Consider the following 15355-nt stretch of genomic DNA (forward strand, 5'->3'; position numbering starts at 1 on the left):
AAAAAAAAAAAAAAAAAAAAAAAAAAAAACAATCACTTAAAAAATTGAATAGACATTTGGTAACCAGACAACTTGTCGATCAAAAAATTATCACATAAACATAAACGCCAAATAGCCCTCTAAATAAAGCTTTTAACTTAAATACCTTCATCTTACTTACAATTAACCTTCAACAACCCTTTTAAAACTATGTATTAATTAATCAAAAATATAATAACCTCCAAAAACCAATGATCCTATCATCACTTCACTTCCCAATTCCCATTACTATTTATAGTATAGTAGTAGTAGTAGTGTCGTAACATATAAAACACCAAAAATTCACCTTTTTTAAGGCCTTCAAAAATCTATACAGAAGACGAGATGGTTTCCTTTTGTTTTGCAATTTTGAATTGTTGTACAAGTAGATTACTTATTCTTCTTCTTAAATTGGAAGCTTCTTGAGGCATGAACCATTGTTTCCCAAACTACATAAAAAAAAAATAATAACAAGCGATTCAAAAACAATAACATATAGGGTTTCCCTTTTATGTCCTAACCTTCTACAAATTCCCTTCATTTTTTTTTTCCATTTTGTCAAAATATCTTTTTATAAAAAAGCGAATTTACCATGGATAAATCTTTCTCCTTAAATCTCTCGGGAGCTTCTTTAATGAAACGTTCCATGTAATAAAGAACAAACAGCCCACAATCATACTCGTTTCTCTGCTGTGGAACCTAAATTGTAGATTTAAATTTAGAATATATTATTAAATTTCTAAAAATAATTAATTAACTTCATGGATCTTCTAGTAGTAATTCGCAAAAAGGTAAACTTCTATCTTGAATTACTCTTTTTTTTCTTTTATAAATAAAAACAATTAATAAAAAATGTTCACCGAAATTCTTCTGTCATCCATTCTACTATCAAGATTTTCCCAAATTTCATCTGTGATTTGAAGATTTAATTTCTCTTCTGAATTTTTTAGATATCTCCACTCTTCTTTCACAAACCTACAAAAACATTATACATACATACATACATACATATATATATATATATATATATATATATATATATATATATATATATATATATATATATATATAATACCTTTTAATGTTATTGAAAATTGATTTGCAATCATGAAGTCCAAGTGAATCCAAATGAAGCACAATTGGGCCTAATTCATTTTTCTTGGTTGGAAAACATATAATACACAAACTCCAATGAACCCTTCACAATAAATAAAAAAGTTAAATATTCATATAAAAAGTTATTATTTTTAATAAAAAAAAAAGCTTACTTGTCATGTATTGGAAGAAGTATATAAGGTTTATTAAATATGTTGACACCTTTCCACCATTTTCTGAACTTAAGAAATGAATCTTCCTTATAACTCAGCTGCAACCAAACACCACTAATTTAATAATACTTTACACATTAAAACAAATAATATAATTTATAGAAATATTTAAAAAAGTAGATAGATACCTTTTGGAGTTTGTTATAGAAATACGTATTAAAGAAATGAAAATTGTCCATCATGTTTTCTGATGATGTCATCTCCTGAAGATATCTACCCAAAAAAAAAGGCAGACATAATTTTGAAGGGTAAATCTGTAATTTGTAAAATACTTTTCTTTTAATTGTTAAAGATGATACCTTATATAAAAGTTCATAATAGTTGATGAAAGGTATGCTTGAGGAGCAAGACATGTCATATCTCTATAAATAACTTCAACGGAATTATGGTCATCCCTGAAAGCTCACAATCCAAGGGTAAAATGGTAAATAAATGGAAATATGTAAAGTGATAAATATGTAATTTTGATAGAGGAGATTGTGTAGTTTACCTTGAAGGGTAGTAGACTATAACATCTTGCATACTGAAAACAAAAAAAAAATTACATCAAATGTCTCAGATTATAAAATATATAAATAAATAAATAAATGGAAAAAATTACCAGTCATCTAATATTTCTACAACAGGCTCCTCATAAGCTGAATGCTAATAAAGGTGAAATGAAAAGAAATATATAAATATTATATAATGTTAGTTTTATATATAAAAGGATTAAAAACTTATAAGTGGTTTAATAATTCAGCAGGTTGGTTATCTATCAACCGTGTGTGCATAAACAGGGGTAAAAAGGTCATTTGATCATGAAAAGAGAATGGGAATGACTTACATGTTTAGGTCTTGATTTTCTTGAAGGTGGGCTGTGAGTGTGAGGAGCATGTGACCTATCAAAGAAAGATAAATCTTTAGAATAAATTACATTTTTGGTCCCTGGGTATAGTTGATTCTTTCAATTTTGGTCTTTAAAAGTTTTATCTTGAAATTTTGGTCCTTATTGAGGTTTTTGTAACATCTATGGTCAATGTTCCAAGTAAAATGCCTGTTTTTCGGACCAAAATTGCAAAAATCAGATATACTCAGGGACCAAAAAAGTCATTTTACTTGGAATAGGGATAAAAAGAATTTCAAATAAGGACCAAAATTGCAAAAATCAGAGGGTATAAATAACCTAATACAAGTTTTTGGAAAAAATATTTTTTTTTTTAAAATAAATGGAAAAAATATACCAGTCATCATCATTTTCTGAAAGAGGCTCCTCATCAACCAGACAATAAGCCGATACCTAATACACATTTGATAGAGTATAGAATTCAGCAATCTAAAAGTATATGAAATTGCAAAGTTTTTTTTTTTTTGTCATGTATGCTATCTTTAAAACCTTTCCATTTTGTTTACAATTAGAAGTAGAGTAAGAGTAATAGTAGCAGAAACTGAGGGCATTTATGTCTTTTTCACAGACAAGAAACTGTGGTTGAATCCATGTCCCACCTTTTTTTGGATGGGATAAAAGAAACTGCAAATTTAACAAATGGGGTGCTAAAATCTCCTCTAATTTTACTTCATTCATCGGACATATAATGATTCAGCATGTTACTACTCCCCTAGGTTATCAATTGTGTCCACATAAGCAGGGATAGAAACGTCATTTGATCCAAACAATAAGAACTACAATCAAAGCAACATATGGTGGAATTATGAAGCAATATGAAGTAAAATAAGCAATGGAAATGACTTTACATGTTTAGGCTTCAATTTTTTTGGAGGCAGGTTTTGAGGAGCATGTGCCCTATCAAAGAGAGAGAGAGAGAGAGAGAGAGAGAGAGAGAGAGAGAGAGAGAAATCAATGTTAAGAACAATTATAAAGAAGGCTTAAACATATATAAATATAAATAAATAAATGGAAGAATGAAAAGTATACCAGTCATCCATTTTTTCTTCAAGAGGCTCCTCCTCATCTACCAGATGATAAACTGATGATACCTAACAGAGACATAACAACATCATAAACAATTGACCAAAATGAAAAGTATAAGCAAAAAAAAGCACACATCCAAATCCTATACAAAGCTACAAACAACAGAGCCTAAAAGCTCCTTCATTGTTACTTAGAATCCCTTCAAAGACTCACCATGTTTCTCCCCTAACTGTTATCAACTGTGTTCTCGCATAAATAAACAGGGGTAAAAAAGTCATTTAATTTAATCTCATGACCATGTCTTGTCATCCATGGAGAGTCTACAGATTTGTGAACAAAATACAGGGGAATAATGGGGGGAAAAAGTATGAAGAAGTAATGAGAGAAAGACAGTGGAAATGACTTACATGTGTAAGTTTCACTTTTCTTGAAGGTTGGTTAATAGGAGCATGTGCCCTAAATAAAAGAAAGAGAAATCTTAGTATACATAAACAAGTAAACCGAATACAAGTTTTATTACATGAATGTAAATTGGCGCATTGCAAAATAGTTGGTCATTTTGTTAAGACGTTAAAAAGTGATCAATTTGTCAAATCGGATCACCATTTTTGGTCTTTTTGTGGTTATCCTTTAGATGATAATTCAAGAATTGCTGCAAGATTTTTAGCAGGATTCTATAAGAAATTATTGGTAATAAGAGTATAAGACTCAGATGAAGGTAAACATTTCATACTTGAGGGAAGAGCTTGACATATTTCTGGAAGAAGAAGAGGTAGCAGAATGACTAACTTTTTTATCAGCATTTGAGCTTCTCTGTTTCTCACTATCTATTTTGAAAGTAGTTGAGCATCTAAATTGTTTTGATCTTGAAGATAATTGCTGATAATTTTGCTTCATCTTTTTTCCTTGAAAGGGTTTAAAGAAAGACAATTCACATTGAAATGCATTCACAGTTCTTGATGACTTCTGCTAAACAAACAAATATATGTGAATACTCATTTTCTTTCTCAAGTATGAGATAAATAACCAGAGGGGAAACTTAAAACAACTAAAAATCAGGTAATGGTGGAGGATCATACATCTTCATCTAGCTTTTGAGAAAATAGTTTTGTAAAGTTTGGTGAAGCTGAAGATTTCTGATCACTTTTCTTTTTCCCACATGATACACCTACAAGAGAAAGCTCTGTCTGAGAGCATGCACATATGAATTGATATAAATTATAATATATATAAAGTTTAACTTTAATACAACTTGCTTGAAGCTATCAATATCTCACCATCATCGCTTTCATCAGAAAGTTGTAAAGTCTCCTTATATCTGGTATTACCCTGATCAAAAGAATATGATAACAAAGCATTGGTCAGATATCAAGCACCAGGTAAATACATCATCAAAGCAGTCATGTCATGTAATGATTTACTGCTTAAGATATCTCGATGATCTTCAACCTAGACATGAAACTTTACTCGTTTTCCAGAGCCTCAATCATGTATCCATATTACAAATTCCTGATGCTTTTCCCTAATTCCATTATTAGATTACAGGCCCTGATATAACTAGCCGATTCATGTGATCAAATTTAAGTACATTGCACATAAAATCTGTAAAGGGGATGCAGGTGAACACCTTGCACAAACGGTTTCTCTTTCTTCGTTCGACTTCCGCTTCGCATCTCCGTAGCGTTGCCTTGAGTTTCTCTCCCTTATCCGACAACTTAGGACCTAGCATCAAAATGTTACTCTTTGTCCTCACTCTCAAGTTTTCCAGTTCGCCATCCGTTTTCATTCGGTACTCCGGGTCTTCCTCTTCCATTTCAGGTTGTTGCAGGTCTCCACCGCGGCCCTTCGATTTCTCGGCAGGGGTGATGACGATGTCCGGTGGACGATCGTCGACAGAGTCATCTAAGAGCAATCCCCAGTTAATGTTCAAGGGCTTCTTACTATTGCTAGTGTTGAAATGATTCATTTCTGCCATATCATCAATCAATGCATTTGAAATCGGAGGTGAATTTGAATTCTGGAGGGTAGTTTGCAGAGAGTTGCAGAGACGGGGGATTGACTGAAGACCGAGTATGCAAGGTGATACTTCTAGGGTTAAAAGTTAAAACTGGTAACCAGCTATTTGTAATTTCTCGAAATGGTCACTAATTTTAGAGTAAATTACCGTTTTGGTCCATGTGGATTAGTCATATTTATACTTTTGGTCCAACCGTTAAAAACGTGACAAACTCATTCCTAAATTACATTGAACATCTCTAGTCCATATAAAAAGACCATTTTATCCTTTTTATTTTTTTTGTTTTTTCTATTTTTACTCATGTATATTAACTAATAGCATGCTTCTAAAAAGCGTGTTATGGCACGCACGAGATGTGGTGTAGCCGTTACGAAAATGTCTAAGGCGAGTTTGTTAAGTGTGACGTCCAAATAACGTGTCAAGGCGAGCCTTATCGAGTTATGACGCGAGTTCTTTTCAAGAGGCAAGATTTTTTTTATCGAGACTAAAGTAATTGAGTTTTTGTTAACTTTTTATATTAAATATTAATATAACACTTATAAAAACTTGATATATTTGATAAAAATTGATAATTATATGATTTGTATCTTTTGATGTATATAAAATAGTCACCCCTTGAAAAAAGAAATGGTTCGCCTGTGTTATAACTTAACTTTAACCTTACCGTCAAGTCACGCCTCATGCTATTTAGAACCTTGACTAATAACATAAAATAAAAAGGACAACAATAACACATGTATAATTCAGCAAATAAATTAAAATATGTTATTTTATATCTATCTTGATTTTGATCATTATGACATGATAAAATGTTATAAGTGATTATATATATATATATATATATATATATATATATATATATATATATATATTAAATTTCTCCTAAGTTAGCTACAGTTAATTTGATGGTTTTTTTGGCAAAAATCGTCATTGGTTTATTCCAAATTGACAATTCGGTCTATTTACTTTCCATTCTGTTATATTTTTGGCATTGGCTATTACCCTTCCAATTGTGTGTATGTCGGTCATCTTCCATGTTAGTCCCTGGTTTCTTCCCAACTAAATACGTGCCCACATGTTCGTTTCCTCTGGTATGGATTTTCCCATTTTGGACACGTTGTGCTCCTCCCATCGACTCACCGCCTCATCTTCTAATCAAACGTTGTCTATTTATCTTCCAATATTCCACCTCCTCCCTTCTTACTCCGATTTTCATCTGATCGTTTTTCTATCTACTCCGTTTTCCCAATGCTTTCCCTCCGGATTGCTCCAATATAGGGTGATCGAAAATTAGTGATGCCGACTTCCGATAAAAAAACAGACGAAACCGGTGTGGAGCACCAATTTCGTAAGCTGAAGCCACACGTATCCCCGTTCAGTATCTCAATCCCCCACCGCCATTATTCCATTTCCACTTGTTGTTCCCACCGCTTTTTTTCTCTTTCTATTTGTTCTGATCCCGGTTCAAACCTGCGATGTTCACACAGGTGGAGAAGAACCAGGTACCCGCTCCACTTCCGTCCTGATTGCTGGGTGCGACTACTCTACTCGATTAACTTCTTTCCCTTCCAATTATTACTCTATTTTTTCAAGCCATCGATCGATTGAATCGTTGAATTGAAGTTCTTCCTCATCTGTTTGTATGTTTAACTATATGTGTGTAATCTCCATCGGAAGTACTAGCATTACCCACCCACGTGTTCAATTCCAAGTAGCTTCAGCTGTAACGATTAAGGTATCATCCCGTGACCATGGTCAATCAATTCAAATTTTCAATTAAAGAATTTGATCTCCAATCAATAATCCTAGAGTTGTCTCTGTGTTGCCCTAATTTTCCCTGATTAGGGATTTTCAGTTCTATATTGCTTTCCTTACGATTAGGAAAAAAAAGCCATTGGTTTGATATAGTGGTTCACAAGGATTCACGGTAAGTTAACCTAATCAAACCTTCTAGAATTATACACATGAGAAGGTTGAACCTTGGTGCGATCTTTCATGGCTTTTCATAAAGTTGTTTTTCACTTAACGTTTATGTTTGAGATAATAGTTACTTCTTATGTTGTTTTCTGATTCTGATGACCCATTAATTTTGATTTTGGTAAATAAACATGACATTATTATGGGCTTATAGTTCAAGAAATTTCCAATTACTTCTCTGGAAGTTTATAATTTAACAATTGTGGCATGTTCGATGAAAGAATTCTCTTAATAATGTTTCAGAACTTCAGTTGATGTAGAATGAAAATTAAATTTTTTGATTTGAATTGATAGGGCTTCAAGTCCAACTGTGAACCCCAAAGTTCAGGTCAACAGGTATTTCCTTATTCGATATGTAAGCCCTCAATGTGTTTCTATGTAAAGTTTTCAGCTTCCTATCAATATGATGATATCTTGAAATATAGTGATAGCAAGATTGCAGGTTAAAACACGAGTAATGGGAAGTAGGGTGATTGGATAAACCTGCAAAGGAGGCGAAACACTCACCAAAAGAGACTCCAACTTCCCAGGTGAGTTTATTGATATTTTTCCATTTTAGGTGTACATACATGTTGTTGTACTTATTACATTCATTATATAAATTATACACATCTGTTATTGAACTGAGCGATATATTAATATATATTCAAGAGCAACTACCGAGAAATCAAAGCGAAATAAGTACAAAAATTGAAGTGGGTCGCTTTTGTTTGCTTCCGATCGTTGATGGTTTAACATGGAAACCTCCCGGTAAGAACCCTAAATTTGCAACAAGTGGTAGATTTCGTGATCAGACACCTCATTGACAAGGTACTTCTGCTTCGACTCAAATATATGTTGATGTCGTTTGGTTTCAGAGTTCTTACAGGTTAATTACTTTGTTGTAGGTTTATAAAAAAATTGATCTAAAATATGATATCATCTTCACGAAATCGGTCATAGCCTAACCATAATTTGTTCCTCTATCTGAATAAATTCTAAACGGGGTCTTACATGCAAGTATCACAAAGACAACTAGCATACCACACATCATATAATTACTAGCATACCGCCTAGCATAAAGCTAACTATCATACCACATAACATAAAATGGGTCGGCCTTTGTGACATCCCCAAAATCACGGCCAGAAAATACCGATTTTGTTTATGCTTTATGAAAATCAGAGTACTTCATTTTATATAAAAAAAATTGCGGAATTTGTTCCCAGAAAAACACGGTAAATACGTTATTAAAACATTTTTGAGGAAACGTATTTATTTCATTTTATAACGTTTGGGATGTCATCGTTAATACCGAAACATAAGCATAAACAGAACTTACAATGATTTACACTAGTGATCTACATCTCTTTAAATCTCTCAGTGTAATGTCACTTCACTTCGTCACCTGTGATATACATAAACTGAGTGGGTTAGGTTGGGAAACCTGGTGAGTACATAGGGTTTTCAACCCACAATAATATAATTGTTATGTTCAATCATCAAACAATTAACCCAATTACCCATCCCCGTTATCTTCTTTACTCTTAAGGATTTAACCTAAGAGTCGTCTATCCTGCATTCGTTTATTCCGAATTCCCTTACTTCCAGGGTTATAGGACTGGCACTAAATCCATAGCTGCCAATGTTCGTTCATAAAGCACTAATTCCATAGCTGCTATAGTCTATTCATCGGGTACTAAATCCATAGCTACCAGTCTCTATCTAATAGGTACTAAGTCCATAGCTACCAATGTTCAACAGGTACTAAGTCCATAGCTACCAATTCCTACAGGTACTAAATCCTTAGCTACCAGCGTCTAACTAATAGGTACTAAGTCCATAGCTACCAATTCCCAACAGGTACTAAATTCATAGCTACCAACGTCTAACAGGTACTAAGTCCATAGCTACCGGTGTTTGTCCCATAGGCACTAAGTCTATAGCTGCCAATGTATACTCACATCATCTTCTATCTCTCATCATTCATCTACCCATCTCATACCCAACATATTCGTATATATAAAATACGTATACAGTTTAAATTCTTTAAAACATGTATAAAACGTTCATCCAGCATAGACAACAAGTATTCAGATAATATGCACACATAGCACGTAGTTTATATAAAATACTTCATATCTATGTGTAAGATGAAAGGGACTATGCACTCACTTGAAAGGTGGTGACTCAGCACTCGGACAGCGCTTCGATACTCTCAAAACAATTTCCTTCGATAAAACCTAGTATCAATACCACTAGGGTTTAGTCTAACGATAACCGCGACAAACTAATAGTCTGACTATTATTATTATTATTATATAAGCGTTAAATAACACTCAATATAACTTATAATAATAGCCCAAATACTCATTATAAGTTCTTAATAATGTTACTATATTAAAACATAAGCTATACTAAAGATAGGATAGGTACAACTCACTTACAACGGGTTTTTCGCAAAACCGGGCTTCGCTGGAGCAGCGTTCCTGAGCCGAAAGGCCCTTTTTCTCGGGACTCCGGGAGCCTCGGGGCTTCCTTCGGGTGCTAGGGGGTTTACCTAGGCTTTTAGGGGGGTTAGGGAGGTTAGAGAGAGAGTATAGAGAGAGAAAGAATGTTGGAGAGGTGTGAAGAGAAGTGAATGCCCGACACCTCTATTTATAGGGGTGCTGACTGGTCTACTCGCCGAGTAGGGGGGACCTACTCGCCGAGTTGGTCCATGTGGTGGCCTTCTGGTGGTGCCACGTGTCTAATTCTGGTGGTGCCACGTCACCCCCTATCGCGTATCAGCCTTCGAACTTAGAAAAATCATAACTTTCGCATACGAGCTCCGTTTTTGACGTTCTTTATATCCACGCGTAGGTAAAATCAAGATCTACAACTTTCATTTAGACTCCGTCGGCTAATTCTCGACCGATCTCAAATTTAACAGTAGGAGGCGTTTAGACTGTTAAATGACCGCGAAGAATTCGTAACTCCTTCATACGAACTCCGTTTTCGTCCATCTTTTTACCGTTGAGTTCCTATTAATGAGATCTTCAACTCTCATTTAGGTCGCGTAAGCCAAAAACCGCTCGAACTAAAATTCGAGTTTCGGGCCGTGCACTGCTAAGCCGAATCTTAGAAAAATCATAACTTCCTCATACGAAGTCAGATTTGGGCGTTCTTTTTATCGACGCTCTTAGTTTAACATATTCTACAACTTTTGTTTAGATTGCTAAGGCTAAATCTCGCTCTATCGTAATTTCACTATTTACGCTTCCTGGTGCCGTGCCGGTTTTGCCGTAAAACTTCGATGGGCCATAACTTCTTCGTTATAACTCGGATTGCGGCGTTCTTTATATGTACGGAAACCTTGTGACATAATCTACAACTTGGTTAAGATTATTTATTCTAAATAATCTTTTGTCGAAAAGTCGTTTTCGACCCCTATTGCCTCTAAATTGACTAGCCCGGATCTACGGGTGTTACAGCCTTGGTGCCTTAGACCCATTGGTATGGTGAGAAGACTCACCTCACACTGCTGAAGTCCCATAGACACAGTCCCAACTACTGGATGACAGATTCCCGAACTGTCAATATAAAAACATCACCCAATTAATAATTGAGTTCCAACACAAAAATCATAAGTCCAAGCTCGGGGTAAAAGACTGCTTTACCCCTATCTTAGCTTGATTCAACTCAAGGCCCAAAAGTTAAACTATGAATCAAAACCCAATATATGGCCCAATTTCCAAATTGGGCCCAAACCTTTACATGGTATTATTCTAAGGCCCAATTATTTAGTCTAGTCCAAACATTTGGCATTTCAAGTGGCCCAACATCTCATAATCATAAAGGCCCAATTATGGCCCATCTATGGCCCAATTTTCCAAATTGGGGCCAAACCCTCATATATGGGCCTTACCCTAAAGCTCATCTAAATATTCTAGTCTGTATGATTATTCATGGATGGACCACCAATAACCCAATCATTAAGGCCCAATAGAAAGGCCCAAAAATAAACCCAAGTAAAATTGGGGTTTCACATAAAATGACGATTAGGGTTAAGTGTTTCTCACTTAACCCATTAAGGACTTAATCCATTAAGTCCATCACTCTTCTAGATAAATTATATGGTGTGATTGGGCTTAATACACAATTCCATTCCAATGGCCCAAAAGTGGGTCCGATAAGTCCAAGCCCATAAACCCAATATTAGGGTATTTCCATAAAATGTCGCTTAGGGTTAAGTATTCTTACTTAACCCATTAAGGACTTAATCCATTAAGTCCAATATTGTATTTAGGTTAAATTGCCAATGTTTGTTAATTAATATTTTGGGTTTATTAAATAATTCTGATGCGGTCCTGATAAGTCCCAAATTAGGGTTTCATGGCATTAGGGTTTTCTTAACCCTAATTAGAGTTTCCAACCCATCTTAGCCAAATAGGCCCAAAAGTTAGGTCCTTTGACCATTAGGGTTCATTAGGCCCATTAGGGCTTCATTAGGCCCAGTATGGTTTCAAGCACCCCAAACGAATTAAACACAACAATGCAAAGCATACCACCACCCGACACGGTGGCTGGTGGCGGCAGGAAGTGGTGGTTAGGGTTTATTCTCATTATTCTTATCTGTCACACCCCCTGACCAGACGATGGAAACGTCCGGAGGCGGGTGACTTCATTTTGCAGTATCATAACAATTGATTATAAATGAAACAGAGCAATCCTGTCACAACTAGAAATTTTTGGTGCCTTGTAACTACAACACTTATGTCAATTATGAATCATAAACATGAAAGCATGCATGATGCTTACTCTATGACAACAAAATTTCAATCAGACACTTCATACAAGCACTACAAATAGTCAACAAGTAATTGGAAACCCTAGAAGTCCTTGTTTAAGTCCATCTTGGACTAAGACTTCCTTATTGGGCCCAATGGACCAATAAGCTTCCAATTGGAATATCATGGGCTTAGACCTCTTAAATGGGCTCTAATTGGACCCACTTTCATTTATTTTAATATTCTGGGCCATATTGGGCCTAGAATGAAACAAAATATTTAAATGAACCTTATTGGGCCATAACTAACCTAATTTAGCCCTAATAGGTCATAAAAATCATATTTATATTTATTTGGGCCAAAAATCACTCAACATAACCATGAAATTGGGCTTAAACATTTAAGGCCCAAATATTCTTTCTTCCCTCTCCATTCTTGGCCAAAGCCCAATCCATGGGGAAGAGTTGACTTAGGCCTTGCCACCTCATTTTTACATGGAGGTTATCCATGCAAATAACCCAAGTATCCATGCACTATCTCATCAATCTTCTCTCTCCCTCTCCTTCTTTTTTTTCCTTCGGCCGAGAGCAAGAGAATGAACACACACACCTCACAAAACTCTCTCTAAATCACTCAAGAATCATCCACTCTTCTTCATCCAAAATCTCAAAAATTTGGCTTGAAGTCTAAGGATCTTCATCAAGTGATTCATCATCTATGGTAAGTTAATGGCTAACTTATGATCTAACTCCCTTCATTTCATCGAAATCTCTTCTAAATCCATTCAATCTTGTGATCTTGCACCTTAGAAGCTCTTTAAATTCGAGATCTTCCAAGAAAGGTTGCTAGGGTCGAAAATAACAACAAACTGTTCTCTTTTCTTCTTCAAAACCGATCCACAACTCAAGGTGAGTTTCATACCCCCTTCTTTTTGGTTTTTATGATTTTTATGGGGGGAGAATACAAGTAAATGTGTAGATCTATGTGTAAATGTATGCTATGTGTGATTTGATGCATGTATGTGTGTGATATCTTGTGTTTGTGATGAATATGTTATCCAAAAAGTGTGTAAAAACCGAGATCTAAAACATGAGGAAGGAAATAAACATAACTTAAACTATTTTACACTAATCAAGTCAAGAAAAATAGTTTATATGGTTAGGATGAACATATTTAAACATAAAACCTATTTTTGGACATAAAATGTCAAAAATACAAAACTTAGGGGCCAAACTGACAAATTATAAATTCTGGAGGGTCAACAGGGTCCAAACAGTTTCTATAATAATTTTTCTGAACATCAACATTGTTGAGGGGCTTAAAACGTAAATTTTGAATTTAATGGGCTAAATTTGGGCTTTTCAGCCCAATAAGCTTCAAAATGCGAAATTTCTAAATTTGAGGGGCTGAAAATGAAACTTTCTATAAAACTGGGGATTTTAAGTGTAATAAAACAATTCCAATGGTCAAAAATGCTTTTCAAATTCAAAAAGGATAAAAAATGTAAAAATTTTCTATTTTGGGCCAAAACTGTCAAAGTTGCGAAATTGAGGGTTTTAACCGAGAAAACATCATTCTGGAAGGACTAAAGCTATTTACAAAATAAATTTGGGCTAAAAATGTATTTTCAACAAGTTTATGATACAAAAGTGTCAAAATGATGTTTCAAGGACTAAAATGGAATTCTTTTATATAAAGGACTAAAAGTGCTATTTTTATAAAAGAAAGGTTGTGAAAAGGTAAAAATCTTACTTTTAAACAAATTAATTCATTAAGACAAAATACAAGATCCACGACTACCGACGAAACGTAAAAACAAATACACTCTCAACAACCAATATCGTTACAAAACGAATAGATTCGGTTTCGAATCAATAACAAAACAAAAATCAATACACCATAGTATTTCAATAAACACGTGATAACTACGAGGAGTCAACATTCAATCTTTGGGCTTGATAGTTTCAAATCGTGCTTGTTGGGCCTTGCTAGCCCAATAACATGATCTTTGGGCCCGAAGAGAACGCGCTTACATGTTAATGGGCCTTCTATGACCCAATTACATGTAAAAGGACTTTCAATAGCTCTATTGTGCTATTGGGCCCTAATGGTCCATTAGTACTGCTAGCGAGGTCGAGAAGTCAAATGCGAGTTGGGCCAAGTGCCTTTCGCATTCCCGATAGCCTTGAATAACTTATGCAAAATAAAAGGGGGCTTCGCACCCTCCTTTCTCCTCGGTTGTTGGGCTTATGAGAATTCAAGTAATCAGATTCGTGGCGTTAATCAAGAGAAGTCAGGGTGGTTGGATTGTGTGAGTAGTACGGACGATGCCTTAGGGATCGTTCGTAACTTGTAGTTATAAACTAGTCATTTTCATTAATGTGTGATTGTAACCACTCACAAACCCTAGTTAATCCAATGTCACCTGGGTAATCAAAAACATTCGTCGTATCGGTATAACAGTAAAAAAGTCATGTAATTTGCGTATTGGGAAAACATCGGGTTTTCCCGGAAAGTTCAACATTTTCACCTGTGTGATGTATACAAAGTTCAAAAATTAATGTTTTCAAAATCAACAAGCATATTTACGGATCTTCACGTTTTTTTAAACAAATACTCTTTTCAGAAAATATCGGATTTTCTGGGTGTTTCAACTTCACGAAAATCATTTTTCCATAACATTACTTATGAACTCACCAACATTTCATATGTTGACGTTTTTCAAAATAACTTGTATTCTCAAGTAACAGATAGGCCGAAGAATAAGTACTAAGTCATGTCATGGTGTTTTGCTTAAACTATCTATTAGACAGTCTATGTTATGGAATTGTAACGTTTAAAACAATATACTGAATGTAAATAATATCAGTTGTAATATTCAAATGCATGGTGATGATTTGTGTTATGATTCATGTATATTCATTGTGATGGTATTCAATTTGAGTCACAAGAGCCCTCGAACGTTTCCGTCGTTCGGTTCGGGGGTGTGACAAATCCAAACATCATACATTGAGATATCAGAGTTACATTGTTTACATATTGTATTTGTTCTTCGAGTTACACAAAAGAGACATAAGCAGAAAAATTCCAAACTACAGGTAAGTAGTCCAGCATCCGCGTCCCTTGTTACATGCTTAGTAGATCCCTGAGAATACAAGTCTTTTTGAAAAGCGTCAACTAAAAAGTTGGTGAGTTCATAAGCATTTTCGTATAAATAGTTTTACACTTGTTTAGAATCATTCTCATCGCACTTTCAGAAAATCCGATATTTTCTATGAAATCGTTTGAAGTCTTGCTTTAAAAATCATGGATATATATGTGCATGTCATTACTTTTGTTCATCCTTATAAGGAGT

At 34.6% G+C, this 15355-nt stretch overlaps 1 protein-coding gene across 4 annotated transcripts; it reads right to left on the reverse strand.

Moving 5' to 3' along the window:
• Positions 1 to 194: 194 nt before the first annotated feature.
• LOC145070600 (ubiquitin-like-specific protease 1D) lies at positions 195 to 5341 on the reverse strand. Of its 4 annotated transcripts, none has more exons than XM_079017548.1 (18): positions 4886 to 5341; positions 4536 to 4587; positions 4338 to 4426; positions 3992 to 4224; positions 3666 to 3714; positions 3262 to 3323; positions 3081 to 3129; positions 2570 to 2625; positions 2173 to 2227; positions 1948 to 1991; positions 1837 to 1869; positions 1646 to 1741; positions 1475 to 1559; positions 1287 to 1384; positions 1094 to 1216; positions 879 to 993; positions 610 to 717; positions 195 to 467 (listed from the first exon to the last, which is right to left on the reverse strand). In XM_079017548.1, the coding sequence occupies exons 1-18, from the start codon at positions 5231 to 5233 to the stop codon at positions 348 to 350; spliced, it is 1815 nt and encodes a 604-aa protein (XP_078873674.1). In that variant the 5' UTR covers positions 5234 to 5341; the 3' UTR covers positions 195 to 347. The 4 variants fall into 4 exon arrangements, with proteins under 4 accessions (XP_078873674.1, XP_078873672.1, XP_078873676.1 ...); XM_079017546.1 differs by having other exon boundaries at positions 3992 to 4227; XM_079017550.1 differs by having other exon boundaries at positions 4338 to 4445; positions 4886 to 4967.
• Positions 5342 to 15355: the final 10014 nt, after the last annotated feature.

The sequence above is a fragment of the Lactuca serriola genome, chromosome 8, assembly GCF_051521515.1.
Source record: "Lactuca serriola cultivar US96UC23 chromosome 8, Lser_US96UC23_V15, whole genome shotgun sequence".
Classification (NCBI taxonomy): domain Eukaryota; kingdom Viridiplantae; phylum Streptophyta; class Magnoliopsida; order Asterales; family Asteraceae; genus Lactuca; species Lactuca serriola.

What these genes read in the sequence shown, in the direction of transcription:
- LOC145070600 (XM_079017546.1), bottom strand. Translation starts at nt 5,233, where the DNA reads ATGGCAGAAATGAATCATTTCAACACTAGCAATAGTAAGAAGCCCTTG. An exon ending in TTCTGATGAAAGCGATGATG is followed by an intron (nt 4,427 to 4,535) that starts GTGAGATATTGA and finishes TTTCTCTTGTAG; the next exon opens with GTGTATCATGTGGGAAAAAG. An exon ending in GAAAATCAAGACCTAAACAT is followed by an intron (nt 1,992 to 2,172) that starts GTAAGTCATTCC and finishes CACCTTTATTAG; the next exon opens with CATTCAGCTTATGAGGAGCC.